The sequence below is a fragment of the Synchytrium microbalum genome (genome assembly GCF_006535985.1).
Source record: "Synchytrium microbalum strain JEL517 chromosome Unknown SmJEL517_scf0021, whole genome shotgun sequence".
NCBI lineage: Eukaryota > Fungi > Chytridiomycota > Chytridiomycetes > Synchytriales > Synchytriaceae > Synchytrium > Synchytrium microbalum.
The window spans coordinates 41,365-60,337 of NW_022158370.1; the positions used below are offsets into that span (position 1 = coordinate 41,365).

An 18,973-nucleotide genomic window follows, 5' to 3' on the forward strand; every position below is an offset into this window, starting at 1 on the left:
TAAGAAGCTTTGACTGTCAAGAATATATATCATGCGCGGCAATACCTTGATCACGCTTGACTCAGAAGCAATGCGAATTGTTTCTCCACGCAGCTTGCTTCTCTTGACAGAATGTTTGGTGGGTTTGAGGGATTCTGACAATCTGCAACATTTGATCGCAAGGCAGCAGGATACAGATCATTACGCGTACTTGCGCGTGAACATGTGAACATAGCGGAAATTGCCTTTTCCATGGTGCTATTCACATAAACTGCTCGCAAGCCGCAAACTGAATGGCTCTTGGATCATAAACACGATATGTCATTCGACAACCAACATTTGCGATAATTAATGCTTATAGGAACAATGTCAACTAGCAAATGGAAGCAGACCACGCTCTCGTTTGGTCCAGCTCCCCCTCAGAAACTGGACTTGAAGCCAACCAACTCTGGAGAACAAGAATCGTCCCCCTGCCGAAAACGTAAAGCTGAAGACGACAACGAGGGCAATCCTGCTGATACCATGTCTAGTCCCAAGAGACACATTTTCCAAGAAGAAGCACCGAGAGTAGACGTGGAAGGCGTAACATCAACCAATGTTGAACCTCAACCTTCCAATGATGTCCAAGACGTAGATCATAATGTCACATTGCAGAATGAAGCTCAGCCTTCCAGCAATGTCCACGACAAAGATGCTGACATTGTTGAGCAGAATGACCTCGTTGAACAGACCGACTTTGAACAGAACGATACTCAACCTGGTGTCCAAGAAGATGATGCTGTCTCCTTGCCTGACACAACACCTGATGAAGACTCTTTGGTATATCGTGACGGCAGATTATATAATAGAGCTGGTGAACTGGTGCGGAACAGCAGTGTTGATCAAGATGTTGGTGAACATCAGACCTCTGATGTGACCGACCATCATCCAGAGACGACTATAGCTGATCACATGTCTGATGATCCAGATGATACAGTTGATCCAGATCAGGACGATCGCATGGAAATCAACGGCCTCCTTCATACTATTCTACTCGAGGTGAATACTATGGGTGTTTATTTGTGCAACAGCATTAACCCATCTTGACATTATCGTTCTACTAGTTTGCTGATGATTCAACCGCAGCTGTTGAAGACAGATGGGATAGGGATCACGTTCGCTTGCCAAACTCTCCATGCAACACGTACATTCCTCAATCGTTTTCTCCTCCAATACCGAAATGGGCTTTGATTGAAGACACTCTACGCAAATTCATCAACGATTCTCTGTCAGGTCCATTGCAAAGTGCAGCTGCTATCGAAGTTAGATACACCAGCAATGAAGCTTTCGTTTTGTTTAGCGGAAGCAAAATTTCTGACAATATCGTGAAATAGGAGGCAATACTCTCATACAATCAAAACTACAGACGCACCTGGAGATTTGGAGGGCTATCACATTATCTGGACGTCGTATCGTCGAGGCCAAGAGCCAATTTCCGGCGGATCATTCCTGGAATTGCCCGTCTCGCGCTGGATTTACCCAAGTTGATCAGGCAGCCCATCCCTCTATTAAAGCAAGGCATGAACATTGCAGTCACTTTAAGTCAAATGCAGGTATCCATATGCGAAGTCAAGATGTTCATTGTCCTTTCGAGCCTCATTCATGCCTACTCAACCACCAATATGGCGCTTTAACTCATCTTTCATTTTGAAAATGATCAGGTTGCTTCACTTCTCGCCAACGCCTTCTTTTGCACCTTCCCTTGTCGATCTGAACAACGTAATGGCTCCGAATATTATGGATACCCTTCCATCAACTTTAATGATTTCTTCAGACTTCAAACCGGAAGAAGCGCCCGACCTCAGCAAGCCAAATTTGAAGGCATTCTCAATTACTTTGAACGAGTGCTGCAAGATAGTGAGTAAAAATGATGTGTGGTTTTGATCAAGTTTAACTAAAGTAACTCGATGCCGTCATATTTAGGACCATCTGGAAGTATCACATTCCAAAGAAGGGCTATACCATCGTCAGAAATGCCTATCTGGAAGGAGACGGCTATCCCATTACGAGGCTTGACAGTCTCTCCTGATGGTAGAATCGAGGACGATGGGGAAGGCATGCTGCAAATGGACTTTGCCAACAAGAGTATTGGTGGAGGTGTCCTCGGCCATGTAGGTTGCAGTCTGACTCTTCTAGACATATATGGACGATTCCATTACCCGCACCACCAATGATTCAAAATAGGGAGCTGTTCAAGAAGAAATCCGGTTCATTATCTCCACCGAGTTGATTCTCTCTCGTCTCTTGGCTCCAGTGCTAGAGAACAACGAGACACTCTTTGTTATGGGATCGGAGCGCTTTTCCTCATACATAGGCTATGCTGAAACATTTCGATGGGAGGACAACTTTGTTGATTCCACTGCTCGGTGAGTATGGAAATTTCCTCAATCCTTGTGCTTTAGAGCGACTAACAGCCATTCACATGTGTAGTGACGGACTAGGCAGACGACGAACAGAAATTGTGGCTGTTGATGCTATCGACTTTAGTAGGAAACCAGCCTATGATCAATTTCGAGAGAGGTACATATTGAGGGAGTTGAACAAGGCTTATGCAGGGTTCCTTCCCTCTACGCTGACCTGTCTTGATGAAAATGCGCCGATAGCCACAGGTAAAGAGTCCGGCATACACTTTATTCTCACAGCGTACTTATTTTTTGCCTTTATTTCATTAGGAAATTGGGGTAAGCATCAAGAACGCATTTGAAATATTGCAAAAGGGTTGCTAATCCAACACTTCAACCACTATAGGTTGTGGAGCCTTCAAAGGAGACCTCGAACTCAAAGCAGTCATCCAAATGATGGCAGCTTCGATTGTAGGACGAGATTTGGTGTACTTTACGTTCGCAGACCGAAGACTGCCCGAGGAGTCTTTTGTGAATATGCACAGCCTACTAAGACAACGAGGTGTCTCGGTAGGCCAATTGTATCAAGCTACGATTGCATACCACAATGAACGTGAAAATAGGAGTTTATTTCAATATTTGATTGAGAAATTCAACTAGAATTGTATTCTTGGTCTCGCCAATTAAATTTGTTCAGTTTGCTCTACCTCATTTTCAAAAGTAATAGGATACAAATATAAATTGCATTTTTTATTCTAGACGCGTGAAACGAAGAATGTTACCGGAGTGTGTTATATCTCCATTTTGAGCAACTTTTCACACAGTCACCACTTTCAACTCAAAAAGCCAAACTAAAGATGGCCAACGCGGTAGCGAAAGCAGATATAGTGGAGGTGTTCAAGAAGCTCAAATCGAAGCGTGATAACAAGGTAGAATAGCTGCAAAAACATTTCAAAAGTTGTTCGGAGTGGAGGTGATTGTGTTTTTGGGAGTTGGAGGATTGAGCGGGGGCGAAAAAGAAATCAAAGGAGTAGAACTGCTATCTCTCAGCTTCCACTGCAATTTACTAAACTGATCCTATCCCATCGTAATGATAGGCCTGTTTTGATTGTGGAGCCAAAAATCCAACATGGTCATCAGTGACATTTGGTGTCTATTTATGCTTGGATTGTAGTGCCATACATCGAAATATGGGTGTACATATATCCTTTGTTAGGTAAACATCACCTTCTACTGAAAGCTCTCTTACGCACCTTCACAGAGTTGTCGAACTTGTGGTGTCGTGGCACCTGTTTCCTTCCTAAAACTCAAATTCAACTCACACAAATACGATAACGTGCATAGATCTACCCTGCTGGATTCATGGACATTCGACCAATTACGAACCATGAAGGTTGGTGGTAATGGTAACGCTGCAGATTTCTTTAGGCAGTATGCTTCATCAGGTGGCAATACGAAAGACGCCAAGGCAAAATACTCGTCAAAAGCTGCAAACTTGTACAAAGATAGACTTAGAAAGCTAGTGGAGGATGATGCCAAAAAGTACAGATTTGACAACCTTTCAGTTCAATGTCAACTGGAAACCATCGTACTGACCAAAACCACAATGCAACCTAGGTATCCAACTCGAATTGTGGTAGACGAGGCTGGAGATGAGGAATCTTCATCGGCAATCCTGTTTGCTCAGGGTAAAGAAACAGATTTTTTCGCTGAATGGGATGTAGGTGATTCTAGACCCACTCATAAATCAGTAGAAAGGGCTATGGCGCATGCTTCTGCTGCTAATCCGCCTCGAGCTTCTTCTGCACCGCCAATGACGCCGGAAAGCTTGACACCACCACGATCTACTCCAACCGCTACCTCTGATAATGCCCACACAACCACAACCACCAACAATAGTAATAAGAATAGCAATAACAACAATAATAGTAGCCCAGTTGTCGCACCAATACCATTACGTGCAGCCACATCGAATTCTAGTATCAGCACAGCAGTAACAGCAAGTAATAGTAACGTCCCACTACCTGTTGCAACAACCGCAAGATCTAACGTCGAACAACCGTTATCACCCACCACTACCACGACATCAACCATCCCGGCATCAGTAACAAGCGCCCTACTCAAACCAAACATGAAGAAGGGCCTCGGTGCCAAAAAAGCAACCAAAGTAATCAACTTTGAAGAAGCCGAACGTAGAGCTAAAGAGGAAGAAGAACGTCGTATTCGAGAAGAAGAGGAAGAAAAGAAACGTCGTGAAGAAGAAGCTCGATTACGTCCCTTTGATACTGCTCGTGTGTTGGGACCCAGCATGTCATCACGTCTAGCATATAATGATCCATCGTCGTCAACACCATCTACATCAGGAGACCCCAAACGTAAAGATGAGGAGGATATGATGGAACGATTGGGTATGGGTATGGGGAAAGTTTCGGGAGGCTTTGGATTTGGATTTGATCCGGCAAATGCTCCATCACAACAACAGCAACCAAAAGCATCTGCTTCTTCAGCTTCGTCAAATCAAGGCAATTCGAATGGATTTGGTGGATTTGGTGCTAGCATGAACAACAGTAGTAAATCGTATGCTTCTCAAACCACCGCTGATGGTGATGCCGTCAAGCGATTTACGAATGCTAAAGCTATTTCAAGTGATCAATACTTTAATCGTGGAGACTTTGATGAAAATGAGAGGTAAGTGCTGACGTCGAATATGGACGTGTTTGATGGTGTATTGGTCGCTTATTTGTTGACACCTTCGCTCTCTAGTGCGGAAGCAAGGATGAAACTAACAGCCTTCCAAGGAAAATCCGGCTTTGGATCAGCAGAGTACTATGGTCGAGACGAGTCTGGATTCTCTAGTGATGGAGCTGGTGGACGAAGGCCATCTGATGGTTCGCGAGTAGTAGAAGCTCTATCAACAGAAGTCGGTTACCAAGCACGAGAATTCGCTTCCCGATTCGCTAATCAGGCTGCTGAAGATCTAGCTGGATTGAAACGTATCGTTACGACAGGAGGGAGCAGGCTAGGGGACATGCTCGCTGATATTCAGTCGCGCTATGGATCATAGTAATTAAAACACTAGCAAAACGCAGAGTAAGCAAACAAAAAAATTCATCCAGAATAGAATATATGCATCGCTCGCTTTGATAATTGGTACGGATCAATTGACACAAATATAGTATTTGAATACGATTTTCACTTGAGCATATTATTGTGTATCGTTCAGTACCACGCTTGAATCTGCTGATAGAGCAGCTTAAGTGAGGGGCTTGTTCGAGAAGTTGGGTGTCAGTCATTGATGTCTCACGGTGCCACACGCGTTTTCGGTCTGTGAACTTGCGCATGGAACCATATTGAGATATTGGAAGAGGATTCTCATTTGCTATGTTTATTTTGTAACGTGCAGAAAGATAATATATTTACGACTCTTGAATCCGGTGATTCCGGTGAGAAAAAAGCTTATCGATACTGAGTAAATTGAGGAGGTTTACTAACGGCAAAAAAGTCGGATATTTGGCTTTAGCAATTTGAAGTCTCAATCAGTGCCAATATGAAACGGAACTCACCTGCCACCAAATGCTGATTGTTGCGGTTGTTGAGATTGCTGGCTTCCAAAGCCTGGTGTTGGTTGTGAACCAAAGCCTGGTGGTTGCTGTGACCCAAAGCCTGTTTGTTGCTGAGATGCAGCTCCAAACCCAGTATTGGTATTCGCGAAAGCTCCAAATCTAATTTGTTCAAGCAGTCAATGACAACAGAAAACGGTAAGACGATAAATCAGCAGCATACCCTGATGTGGTGCTAGTCCCTCCAAGCGCTGATGATTGCGGCTGAGCTCCAAATACACCTCCAGTCGAGCTAACAACATAGTTTCAGCTTCAGTGTGAATCAACCTGTCAGTTTGGCAGGCCAAGGTACTTACGATAAACCGAATCCACCAGGATTGGTATTTCCAAAGCCAGTACTTCCAAATCCACCTCCAGAAATAGCAGATGAGCCGCCGAAGGGAGAACGATTAGCAGTAGGTGGTGCCATCGACCCAAATCCAAATCCAGGACCGCTGGCGCTCAATTGAGTAGGACTTCCGAAAGCTGGTGCTCCAAAACCAGATTTTCCAAATGCAGATGCATTTGGAGCACTGGAACTTTGTGATCCAAATCCAGTTGAACCAAAAGCACTACCAGCTGACCCACCAAAGGCAGGAGTATTGGCTGCCACCGATGCAAATCCTTGGGTCTGATTACCTCCAAAGGAACTGAATCCTTGCGTTGGCGATACGGGTGCTTGTACAGATGGAGCTGTTGCTACTCCAAAAGCACCAAAAGATGATGTAGAGCTCGATGTATTGCCGAATCCTGCAAAACCTCCACCACTTTGGGCAGTTGGTTGAGCGGATTGACCAAATGACGAACCGCCAAACAAGTTTCCACTTCCAGGTGCACGACCTGAAGAATCTAACAAATCTCAGGATGAGTAAACCAACCCGACGACAGGAGCTTGATGTTATCTACCGAGCTCACCTCCAAATCCAGATGTAGGCTTGTTAGTAGAGGGAGTACTGTTATTCGTGCCAAAGAATGAAGTATTGCCTAATGTAGCTCCTATACCTCGTGCATCATCCTCCATACGACCATCATCTGACACTTTGTCATCATCCATGGCATCTTCATCATCGTCCAGACCAGGAACTGGTGCACGTCGCCGCGTAGAAGCTGTGGCTGAACTGCGAGGAGCACTACCGAATGAGCTAAATGATTGTGCTGGTGCTTTCGTAGCTGATGAGCCAAATAATGCTGCAGCACCCGTATCTGCAGTGACGCTACCAAATGAAGGTGCTGAAGATACTGCACTTCCAAATGCCATACCACCAAACGAGGTGTTACTGGCAAATGCTGGTTTTGGAGCTGTAGTTGCGGCAAATCCAGAAGTACCGAAGCCTGCGACACCAAATGCTGTTGGTGCTGCAGTCGATACGCTACTTATACTCGGACTTGCGCTGCTTACAGCAGAAGATGCTATTGAGCTACCAAATCCACTAATGCTTGTTGAGGCGGGCTTTACGGCAACTGGTTCGGGACCTTGGTTTTCTTCCTCCATATCATTTTCTTCATCAACGAGAGGAGGTACTGGTTGGGAGACGGCTTGACTAATCTCGTTGCTAACTATGGGTGTCGTTGATGCGACTTCTGATACTACTGGAGCAGCTGCTGTTGTCGATGGTTTGATTGGTGATGCTGGTGCTGGGGATGGAGACTTTTCAACTATCACATCCTTCTCTTTGGCAATATCAGTTGCAACAGGATCTGTTGGTTTCTTGTTCTCTGAAGTCGACGCTCCTAAAAACGAGAATCCAGACTTGCCTATTGGACTGCCAGTAGAGTTTACAGGTACGCGAGAGCTTTTTCCTTCTTCAGCTTTACCAAATGGTATTCCAGGCGGTTTCGTTTCTGATGTCTTATTATCGGCGGGAGGTTTTATAAACGAAAACCCAGAAGCTGGAGGCGTACTAGATGTTCCAGCTTCACTTGGTTTGTCAGCAGCCTTTACAAACGAGAAACCACCAAATTGAGGCACTGGAGCCGCAGATGACTCTGCCTTCTTCTCAGTTGATGGTTGTGGTTTGTCCTTTTTGTTTTCTATGACAAACCCACCACCTCCAGCTGGAGGAGAGAAGGCGAAATTCTTCATGTTAATTGATTCTACAGAAGAAGATGGAGCAGGTAGACCAGATGGCACCGCAAACGGTGAGGCTTGAGGTTTAGGCGATGCTGTAGAGGATGAGCCTGCAAAGGCTGACTTTTGCCCAAAGTTAAATCCAGTTTGGGGCACAAGTCCAGATGGTGCTTCTACTGCACTTCGTTTGTTTGGAACTACTACGGCATCTTCAACTTCTGATGCCTCTTGATCAGCATCCGTATCTACCCATTCTTGTGAACCTGTTTCGGCACTGCCTTCAGCACTTTCACCAGCGTCGTCACCTTCATCATCATCTTCTGCACCATCTTCAACTTCTTCTTCCACCTCATATTCCCCTCCGTCTTCATCATATTCATCTCCGTTTTCATCATATTCATCCTCTTCATCATCATACTCTCTTGACAACATTGGATTTGGGTTGACCCCAAATACCAATTTCTCAAGAGATGTATCTTTTGGTTTCGGCGGAGATGGATCTATAGCACCAAACAGATCTGCGGGTTTCGTAATAGGTGCTGTTGATTTAAAGATGGGTGGTGCGGGTTGTGCCATAACTGGAAAAGCGGAAGGGAATGTGAAGGAAGGAGTCGATGGCTTTTTATCATCCTTCTTCTCGATATCCTTTTTATCATCGTTTTTATCAAGCTGTTGCTTATCGGTACTAGTTGTTCCAAACGATGGGAATTCAATTTCAGATCGCGTTGCACTGCTACCCAAGATAAGCGCAGGCTTGACTTCAAGTGCCTTTGATGGCTCTGAAGGTAGCTGAGTAGATGAACCAATTACTGGTATTGCCGGTTTACTGCTAAATATGCTAGTGATGCTACTACTAACACCACTACTTGTGGTTAAGGCTTTCTTTTCTGGCGATTCCTGCATCAGACTAGGCACTGGTGGTGCTGCTGGTACAACTGGCTTGGATTCCAAAGTCTTTGTAAATGCGGCAGCTCGCTCATCTGATTTCTGTTTGAGTGATGCTGAGATCTCAAGAGGTGCTTCTTTTGCTATCCTTCGAGTTACTACACTACGTTTCGGATCTTCGAATGTCTGTCGTACAAGATCTCGTAGATTCTTCGCGTCAGCCAAATCCAGAGTCGTTAGACCTTCAGAAGACATTTTGGGCCCAGCCACAATTACTAGATCTCCATCCTCAAGATCTTCTGTTTGCTCTTCACGACCAGTGATCTCTTCTTCATCCAACTCAAATTCCGAGTCCGAATCGTCGTCGTCGTCAATCAATCCAAACGAGTTGGGTTTCGTGGCAGGCCTCGTCTTATGAGGCGAGCGTTTCTTTTGTTCAGCACCAACACTCTTGAGTCGTTGCATTACTGAATCAACAGCTTCAGCAATGGCAATGGTTGAGTGAGTGATATGTTCAATCGTTCGACAAATAGTATCAAAGTCTGGAGATCTGATTGGAACGAGAATTAGCAAGAAGAATGACTTAACGGCAACTCCTTAATGAGGAAAACACATGCCTCAAACGACTGTCAAGCTTTTGCTTCCTTCTATTTTCCTTTCGCGACTGTTCTTCCAAGAAGACTGATACATCTTTTACTCCTTGTTCCAAATTCTATTTCGAGTCTAGGTGAGAAGGCAAAACCAGACTAAACTCGATTAGTGGTACCTGACGCTTGGTGCTCAGCTGCAACCTCAAATCTTCCATTTCAGGACCCAATTTACGAACAGGCAGCATCGTTCCAGAAGACGGATTCTTGATAAGGTCCAAACGCCTCTGTGACTCGTCACGTTTGCCTTCCACTAAAGCGAAAAAAACACTCTGATTAAAACGCTAATCGATGGCTTTTTGCAGTGCCGTGACATACCTATTGCTAACCTAGTGCGTAACTCATCTCTGTCCTTGTCAGAGTTGGCTACTTCAGCTTGAAGACGAGCGAGGTCATTTCGCAGGTTTCCAGTACTTGCAATCAAATCTGACACATCAGCCAGTGATGATTGATTCGCTCCCGAAGGAGTCTTTGATTGCTGAATTGCAAGAGACAAGCTTTCGTATTGTTGACGTAACTAGTAAGGGAATGTATAACAGGCATAAATTACTGAAGTTTGAATGAATGCAAGCAAACAAAAAAAGCTTTGAAGATTAGTAAAGCGTGGAGCTTACTCGCCCTATCTCCCCATTGATAACATTTTGTAACTCGTCAAACTTGCTTTGAACAAGCTAGTGGAGTGAAGTGAAAGGTCAACTGCAATCAAATCAAAAATTACACAGCAGCTGGAAATACCTCCATAGTAGGGGTCTGCTCTGATGGCTTCGTTTCTACAGCTCTGGGTTCTAAAACACCAAATGATGGCTGTGATGTCTTTACTGGTTCCATAGCCTTGGAAGTTTCCTTAACCTCTGGTGCTTTATTGAAACTCAGTGTAGAGCTGGACGGGAACGTCATCGATGGTGCTGGTTTGACACTGTCCGACGCACCAGGTATTTTGAAGCCAAACAAGGGTTGAGCAGGTATAGGTGTTATAGGAGTTGAACCAATACCACCAATTTTGAATCCACTACCCGATGGGAGTGTGAATGCTGGTGGAGTCACGTTCGCTCCTGATAACGCAGGCGACTTTGTCACTGGCAGTATAGGTGTACTAGTAGTTGGAAACTTGAACGAAGACACTGGTGCTGCTGGTGCCTTTGTCGTCTCTGCTGCTGCTGCTGATGGCATTACTGGGTTTTTAGTTGTTGCTGCAAACGACGGGAATGATGGAAGAGTTACGGCAGATGCTACTGGCGATACCGGTACTACAGGATTTGGGAATGCTGCGAATGACGGAATGGGTCCGGCCAATGTAACTTGTGTCGTTGGAAGTGATGATGATATACTAGGAGTTGCTGGCAATGGTGGTAACGAAGCTGCTGGTATTGCTGGAACAGGTTTAGATGCTACGGGAGCCTTTGCTCCTGGTGGAGGACCCCAAGCTGCTTGCTTAGCGTCAGTACCTGTTAAAGGACGAGTAGCTGGGACAGGCTCAGGCTCTGTCATGCCCTCACAAGCTTCCTTATTCTTGATGGCTTCCGTATTGATAATGTGATATGCCATCAGCTCACCTTCATTGTTCAGAAGCAAGAGCATTGGTACTGGTGGAGTGTCTTGTTCATATTCATTTTTGGCTGATATGACTGTCTGTGAAGACATGTCAATAGACATGCCCACAGGCCAAGTATCAGTTCCACTAGTAGATGAGAGAGGGAGGGCGGCACGATGTGTTTCGCCAAGTGACCAGGTTGCCCAAGAGCCATCACTATTACATCCAATAACTCCTACATCTGGTGAGCACACATTTGCGAATATCATGATGCGTTCAGCATGATTGCCCCTACAAGGAAAGAGGCGGTGCAGTCGTTATAGATAAGCACATTACGACTACCACTATAATGAATTACCAATGCTTGAGACCATCCATAAAAAAGTGGGGATCTCGCGGCGCCATAAATGCCATCGTTGGATCAGGAAAGGTATAATACAGATTCTTTTTCTAATCAGTGAATGCGTTAGGTTTGACGAAGGATTAAAGGCAAGATGAACTCAAAACTAATCACCTTTGACTCTTGCACTACGGTCGCAACTGTAATATCTCCATCATTTGAAACATATATAATTCCATACACAGAGTTCTCAAACCATAGTAAGTCATGAACTATTTGAAGAGTTTTGAGTGCAAGCCGACAATGAAGACGTTTCAATTCGTAAACAGATACCTTTGACTTGCGAAGACCCTAACGCTAGATGCTTGGCAACAGTCCCCTTACTGGTTCCATCAGGAGTGATCAAGACCAGATCTCCTGAACTGAGACCACAGGCCAATTGTTTGCCTCGTGGACTCCAAGAGACTGTAGTGCAAACGAGTTCAGCACAAATTATCTAGTTTATCACACAAACGAGGGAACAACTCACTTGAAGTCACATCAATTTGCTTTAAATCAGCGATGGTTCCATCCAGTTTCATGGACTTGAGGGTACCATCTTGTAACAAGACTGCAATCACATCTCCAAATGTTTCCGGATTGGGTTTCACATCACGGATCGAGTCTGCATCACCAAATTTATGTTGCCTGTATGGTTGTATAGTGCTGACCTAGAGACGTAATGAAAATTACGATTGGAGGCGAGATCAACTGAAAACTTTGTTGAACGAAGTCCATACATCAGTAGCCTTGACAATCTCTGGTACATCGTAAAGCAGGATGCTTCCAGAGTCAATTCCAATGACAATAGTCAGGCTATCAGCGCTCAATCGTACGAACTGAACAATTCCATTTGAAACATTTAAGTCCTTCTTGTTGCTCAAAGTTCCAACTTGTCGTTTGGATACGTTTTTGAAAGCAGCGACGATATCGGTAGTGTATACGAATCCAAAGCCTGTAAAAATGAATAGTTGGCTTTATGCTCGACCGACGTTCTGGCTGTAGCAACAACACGCCTTAAGGTTGATTGCCCATTGGTTTTTACCTTGATGTGTTGCATAGACACAGAATCCGTACTTGTTGGATACCGCGAGAAGTGCAGCGTGCGATGGAACTGTATACGAGTCGGATATCTTGATCCTCGAATCCTCTTGTAATGCGACGAATTGCAGAAACTAGTTTCGATGATTGTTTTAAATGGTAGCATGTGCAACAGAGCTCACAGCTTTACGATTAATTAGTCAACAGGACGCATTGTGAATGAAACTTACTTCTGCTTGGAGCTCTGGTTGCTCTCCTTTGTCTTCGTTCTCTGCCATGTTGTTGTGCTCTGGGTTCTGTCGGTTCATGAGAGACAAGTGACTTGACACATGCATTTCCATCTGGAATTTGAGTTTTAAGATGAAGAAGATACAGATATATTTTCCGTAGTTTAATGTGCAGATTGGGTATAATTAAATACGAAGATGCAATAAATTACAAAATACATTCAATACCTTCAACATTACGACACCCATAACGCAGGCTGTTGGACTTGGCTGCGAATATTGCCACCACTACTCGACACTGGCAGATCAGCACGTGGTAGGGTAGGTGACGTATCTACCACCTTTACGTGTTTAATGGCAGAGCTAGATTTGACTTCTGGTAAAGGTTCCCCTCCGAAAACCCAATTCAAAGCATGTGTCCCAGTCCGAGTAATCGCACGGCCGGTTTGCTTTACTTTAAATCCAAACCAAAAGCTAAAGCCTATCAGGGAGATTACCCATGCTAGCAGCACATAATATATCTCAGTCCACATGCCTAGAGCCCGATGTCCCACAAGGATTTTCTGGACACCATACTCAACAGCTTTGATGCGTTCCGACCAATCGCCATTCATTCGCCTACTGAGCTGCTCCAACTCTTCTTGCATTGCTCTTACACTCTCACTTGTCCTAAACACAAAGCGTGAGGTCTTGTTGAAAGTAGATCCGCATTAATATGGCGAGCTTACGATGATTGAGACTGAGAGATGCGCGTCACTGACACCTCCAATTCTTCTAAGTCAACTGTTATCGCCTGGAACCGGCCCAACATAAACTCTTCCGGCAGGAGAGACCGTGAGAAGACCTCGTCGGCCGTACCAATATCTGCTTCTGGCTCAGCATATGTAGATGTTGGCGATGAGAGGGTAGTTGCTGACACTGGATATCCAGAAGCCAATGACAAGAGAGACGGATTTGAAAAGTTTCCAAACCAAGTACGACTGTTTCTGGGCGATGATGGAGAATTTGGTTCAGACAGTTGAGACATGTTGGTATCGGCTCTATGTAGAGGGGCCATGGATGGCGTACGATCTGGAGGTGCTGTGGATGACAATTGTGCGAGCAAGTCTTCTTCTTGCAAAATCTGAACCTATTATTTGACAGTAAGGGTAGGAAAGATTGAGCTCGGTTCATCACAACACGCAACAGCAACTTTTTTCCTTCGTCGCAACTACCTGTAAATCTGCCTTCGCTTTATCCATCAGCGTGTTCAAATCTTCGATTCGTTTATCCAGACACTCAAAAGCGGCAAATAGCCTGCGCAAGAAAATTTCGTCAAAGAAGTCGATGGCAGTAGCTTTCTTCAGTCCTGTGACAAATACGTACTCTTTTTCTTCCACAGTCATTTGCGCATCCTCCTGCATGTTCGAGCTCACTAGAAGATGAAAAATAATTAAGCTTTCCAAATTCGGAATTGTATCAGGAGGGCGACAACTTCTTACTTGTTCGAGCGCGTATGTGATTTGCCATCCGTTCAGGCAAGTCTGGGTCAGAAGGTGAAGATTTCATACCACTATCAACAGTGGCCACCACGTCTGATTTACTGCTCGGACTTAGCGGATCCGAGTCTACAGATAATCTTTTGGCTACTTTGCCAGGAATAAACGTATCCTAAGTGGAAGATACCTTAGACATAGTGCTCAATCAAATCACGAGACGAGATACTCACCAAAATGTCTCGTGCTCGATTCAATCCCAAGATGTCTGTGCCTTCATCAATCATGCTACTACGGCGACTTTTACGTTGATGTTGATTCTTCTTACGACGACGTTGACGATTTTCGTTAACATCGTCATGATCATCTGACTGCATATAATCTAAAACAAGTCCTCCTTCTACGGTTGTGGCTCTCTTCTTTAATAAACGTTGACGACTCATCAACTTGTTTGACTTTACTGACTCATCTGCAGATACAGAGTTCGGAGGTCTGGGATATAGAGGTGGCATAGGGCTAGTCCCAAACTGCTCTGGAGTATTTGACGATGAGGCTTGTGTCTTTGTTGAGGTTACAGTCTTGCTTCGTGGTGGGGTCATAAAGTCTGGAAATCCTGCACTGGTCGGAGTTTCTGGATCATTTGACGAGGTGATTGAAGGTGGCCGTTTAGGAAGAGCTAACTGTTTAAGAATGCCAGCTGAGCCATTTCGATTATGTCCAAACTTGGCCTTTGCTTTTACATCCTGTTTAACAACCTCATCATTTAACGGGCTGGTCTCTATAGTTGGTGATGCTTCGGTAGTCACGATTATCGGAGCCATCGTCGTCTCATCTGCTGCACTTGCACCGATATCATTCCGTTTAAACGGTGGTGGTTGACTAATAGACCTTCGTCCCTTGCTAGAATCAGCATCTCCTCCTTCAGACTCTGTAGGAAACACAGGACTTTGGCCTGGCAAAGGTGACGGCCTTCCCTGACCAGAAGACAGTGGTGAATGATCCGCGTCTCCGCCACTATTTATGGTACTACGAGGCGAGGCAGCATTATCGTCATTAGGTTTCGGCTTTTTACGGAATTGTCTCAATACTTTTTGCATAACGTTCGATTTATGGTCATCTTCTGATTCGACTTCGGACCGAAGGTGGTGACTATCTCGTTCATGGTCCGACAACGATGGTGGATCTCCAGACGAGGCCGTAGAGTATCTATTACCATTCTTCTTACCCCAACTACCAAAATGAAGAATATTTTTGGGCTCTTTGAATTCATGTGATCGAGCACTCATATCACTCAAAGACCGCGGCTTCTTATCTATTGTCAAATAATTTGCTTCTGCAATCTGCAGGTGGTCTGATGGCACGTTGGGGATATATTGAGAAAACTGCTCTGTTTGAGTCTCTCCCGGCAGTTGATCCGTCAAAAACTGATACAAAAGCGACGGTCCGGTATCCTCACTGTCTCTGTTCGGTTGTGCTGCGAATGAGGCATGCGTCTGTGATGGCCTTAGTGGTTGCCTGAGTGGTCTATATGATTCTGGATCATTGGTTGTTGACGTTGGCATATCTGATGAGGAGTACGACGTTCCAAATATCTTGGACTGTTCAGCCGTCCACTGAGCAGTTGTTTCCTTGACTAGAGGTCGGCCTATATCGTGATGAGCCGACTCATGACGTCTCTCCTCACCTGTCTGGCCAAAATAGTGCGTATGATAATCAGCTAGATCTGCGTTTGTTGCGTCCCAAAAGTGAGTGGTGCGGCGTTTCCAATTTTTGCCTGGTCTAATAGAGCAGTTCAGTCAATATGGTTTATAACTCCACAAAATAGCAAAAGTAATTCTTACAATGTACTCTTTTCAGCTTGCTGCCTCAATCGGACCGCTGCTATTGGATTATACCGTATATCCTCAGCTTGCATCTGTTCTATATAATGATACCTTCTAGCCAATAACTGTTTTGCTTTTTTGGATCGTTCGACGGTTTCGAGAGATGGAGCGCTCAGTCCAACTAATAAATCGGGTTCTGGCCCTTCAGATTCCGATGTACCACGGGAATTGGAGGCAGACCACACACCAGGTTCAAATACAGAAGAAATCGAGGTGTTTGCAACACTCACTCTTCTAGCGACAAGGTCCGTACGATTTGTATCAATACTGGTATCTCTAGTAGGAGATGGCGGCTCTGCCTGTATTATTGGTTGAACAGTCTGCTGCCTTCGTACATCCTTTTGTTTTTCTAGATGGTGTTTTGTAACCATACCCATTACTTGTTGCAAGTAGGGGTCGTCATCTGCTAATACAGTTGAATTTGTATAAGATCCATGTGAAGATAGCCGTGATGTCGACCGTGTAGTAGATTCGGATCCAAAATGAGTGCTCTGACTCTCCGATCGTGAAGTTTCGAGTCTGGAAGGCTGTTCAGACGGCACAGTGAGACTATTACTACTGTTTATAATAATATCATCCGGCATATCTTTGACATTGGCTAGATTTTTCCCGAGCCTATTATGTGCCGATTTTGTTCCATCAGATACAGCTCGAGCCCTGGTTCCAGCTAGTTTAGAAGACGTAGGTTGCACGTTCGAGATCTGATCAGATTGAGCTGGAGGTGTTGATAAAGTTGATGGTGTTCTGCTCCTAATTGATGTCGTTGCTCGACGGAAAACTCCAGAGAGAAACCGGACTGGCGGAGAAGCTACATGGACCTGCTGCAATACTTGCTCGGTTGAGTTTTGGCTCCTGGTATGATCCATCTTAGCTTGCCAATTCAAATTGTTCAAAAGAAACTGTTGGGAGGTGTTTCGAAAACTACAATGTGAAGACCATAGATCAGTACGCGATCGCAGCCGTAAAGGAACTCAGTCAATCTGTAACGGAACTACTTCACCTCTATTCTCATGTAGCCTATAGCGGACACAACATTCGACAAAGTTAAGAGTTTGGTGTTTGGCGTTTGAGAGTCGGCAAATGAGGCTGGCGACACGAAAATAATGGCTGGCGACGCGTCTGGTAATGGAGCAAGGAGCAACGGGTAACAGCGTAAAGGATAAAGCGTCGCGTAAAGGACAAAGCGTCCAAAGGCGAAACGAAAACTGAAACAATTAATCGAGTTTATAACGTATACGACACAAGGGACAATAGCAATACAGTGAGATCTGATGCCTACAGTCTGAATACATGCCTTTATGTGCCAACCTTAAACGCATGTAGAGCTAAATTTGGAGCAAAGTCTGGATAGTTCTCGTGTACAACAGTACCATCCTCCAAATCATCCGCAGCGCCAATCACCACAGCCACAGGCATAAAATGCTCTGCCCTCGGATGTGCCATCCTGAATACTGGTAGCTTGGTGAGAGCAGCAACGCCTTTCCTTCGATCTTCACCGTGGGCTGTGAAAACCTCAGTCAAGGCCTCAATGAACCCGGTCGACCATGAAGCTTTTGGACCAAACAATTGACGTAGATTGTGGACTAAAAGAGTTTAATATGGTAAGGAGCGATCGGAGGTTTGGCCAACATTTTGATCCATACCTGCACCACCAGATCCTAGAATTAGGATTCCTTCGTCGCGCAATGGCTTGATAGCTTTGCCAACAGCAACGTGGAAGTCTGGATCCAGCGACGAGGAGAGAGACAGTTGTACGATCGGTACAGTAGTTTCGTTGGTTGGACCCGAGTCTGGAAACATGAGCTTCGCCGCGACCCATGCGCCGTGATCGCTAAGTAATTTGTTAGTCAAAATCAATAGGTTGGCACCGAGACACTGAACTTACAGGCCACGCTTGTTGTCCAAATCACAATTGATGTTTTGTTCGGTCAAGGCCTCTTGCACACGTTTCCCTAGCTCTTCAGAGCCTTGAGCGTGATATTCAACTTCATATAGTTTATGAGGGAATCCATAAAAATCTAAATAGATTCGACTTGTTAGGATTTTCGTAGAATTTGGTATCAATATAATTACCGTATATCAATTCAGGGTGCCTTGCAGTCGTAACAGCTACTCGTGGAGCCTGCAGTCCATTCTGATCTTCTTCCCAATGAGCAGAGCATATAACGACTCCCTTTATTTTACCAGACCCCAACAAGTCCTTGCCGAGATCTCGTAAGAAATCTTGAGTGAGCTTTTCGTTGTCGTTCGGTAGAGCCATCATAGGAGACCCATGCGAGACAAAATATGTCGGAATTCGAGTAGTTGACATGATTGAATGGCTTCTGGTGATGACTTTAGGTGCTGTATACAGATATCGAGCAAAAATTATGGCGGATGCCAGGAGGAAGAGTTCTACGACGAGAATCGTGACGTCGTTGTAGAGAGAAAGTACGGATTATTCTCGAACGAAGATGTTGGTTGAGTTGTTACAACGAACGTGACTCCTTTTGTTGCCAATCCGTCTTCGAAATCGAACCGGAAGAGCACTTCTGACTAAAGAGCCTTAAAAAGAGCTTGCGATCCGCTTTCTCGACTAGTCTGAGGTGCACTCTGCATCTTCACTTCGTCGTTTGACTAGTCTTTGTTCAGAATGCCTCTATGTGCTACTTGGTAAAGTTATAATTCAGAACATTCAGAACCAGTACACCGACCAGAACACTCAGTCAAACTAATTGACGATTCGTCGATTGAAATTGTGAAATTGTAAACATTTAGCAGCTCAGGACACGTTAACGACGTGACTACTTTTTGGATTTGGTAGATTGACGTTCAACTGACGCGATACATGACAACTGCCAACCACATGCAATAGAGATCTATATACATTGATGGGAGA

At 44.8% G+C, this 18,973-nt stretch overlaps 5 protein-coding genes across 5 annotated transcripts; 2 read left to right on the top strand and 3 right to left on the bottom strand.

Moving 5' to 3' along the window:
- Nucleotides 1-345: 345 nt before the first annotated feature.
- Nucleotides 346-3,020, top strand: SmJEL517_g03691 (uncharacterized protein; the record flags this gene model as incomplete). The annotated part of the gene is made up of 9 exons (XM_031169619.1): nucleotides 346-1,017; nucleotides 1,083-1,280; nucleotides 1,353-1,571; nucleotides 1,680-1,875; nucleotides 1,942-2,129; nucleotides 2,203-2,384; nucleotides 2,449-2,627; nucleotides 2,691-2,699; nucleotides 2,767-3,020. 9 exons carry the CDS (start codon nucleotides 346-348, stop codon nucleotides 3,018-3,020), a joined length of 2,097 nt encoding a protein of 698 aa, XP_031024340.1.
- A 197-nt stretch (nucleotides 3,021-3,217) lies between these two features.
- On the top strand, nucleotides 3,218-5,424 carry SmJEL517_g03692 (uncharacterized protein; the record flags this gene model as incomplete). Its single annotated transcript, XM_031169620.1, has 5 exons — nucleotides 3,218-3,289; nucleotides 3,458-3,576; nucleotides 3,705-3,902; nucleotides 3,978-5,048; nucleotides 5,124-5,424. The coding sequence occupies 5 exons, from the start codon at nucleotides 3,218-3,220 to the stop codon at nucleotides 5,422-5,424; spliced, it is 1,761 nt and encodes a 586-aa protein (XP_031024339.1).
- A 392-nt stretch (nucleotides 5,425-5,816) lies between these two features.
- Nucleotides 5,817-12,788, bottom strand: SmJEL517_g03693 (uncharacterized protein; the record flags this gene model as incomplete). The annotated part of the gene is made up of 17 exons (XM_031169621.1): nucleotides 5,817-5,847; nucleotides 5,924-6,082; nucleotides 6,144-6,212; nucleotides 6,277-6,808; nucleotides 6,875-9,462; nucleotides 9,578-9,624; nucleotides 9,679-9,812; nucleotides 9,878-10,076; nucleotides 10,174-10,230; nucleotides 10,295-11,381; nucleotides 11,449-11,540; nucleotides 11,605-11,702; nucleotides 11,764-11,895; nucleotides 11,960-12,140; nucleotides 12,210-12,424; nucleotides 12,515-12,644; nucleotides 12,741-12,788. 17 exons carry the CDS (start codon nucleotides 12,786-12,788, stop codon nucleotides 5,817-5,819), a joined length of 5,799 nt encoding a protein of 1,932 aa, XP_031024338.1.
- A 185-nt stretch (nucleotides 12,789-12,973) lies between these two features.
- On the bottom strand, nucleotides 12,974-16,961 carry SmJEL517_g03694 (uncharacterized protein; the record flags this gene model as incomplete). The annotated part of the gene is made up of 6 exons (XM_031169622.1): nucleotides 12,974-13,406; nucleotides 13,466-13,866; nucleotides 13,952-14,151; nucleotides 14,219-14,387; nucleotides 14,446-15,991; nucleotides 16,054-16,961. The coding sequence occupies 6 exons, from the start codon at nucleotides 16,959-16,961 to the stop codon at nucleotides 12,974-12,976; spliced, it is 3,657 nt and encodes a 1,218-aa protein (XP_031024345.1).
- Nucleotides 16,962-17,391: 430 nt separating this feature from the next.
- On the bottom strand, nucleotides 17,392-18,406 carry SmJEL517_g03695 (uncharacterized protein; the record flags this gene model as incomplete). Its single annotated transcript, XM_031169623.1, has 4 exons — nucleotides 17,392-17,678; nucleotides 17,739-17,926; nucleotides 17,981-18,113; nucleotides 18,169-18,406. The coding sequence occupies 4 exons, from the start codon at nucleotides 18,404-18,406 to the stop codon at nucleotides 17,392-17,394; spliced, it is 846 nt and encodes a 281-aa protein (XP_031024344.1).
- Nucleotides 18,407-18,973: the final 567 nt, after the last annotated feature.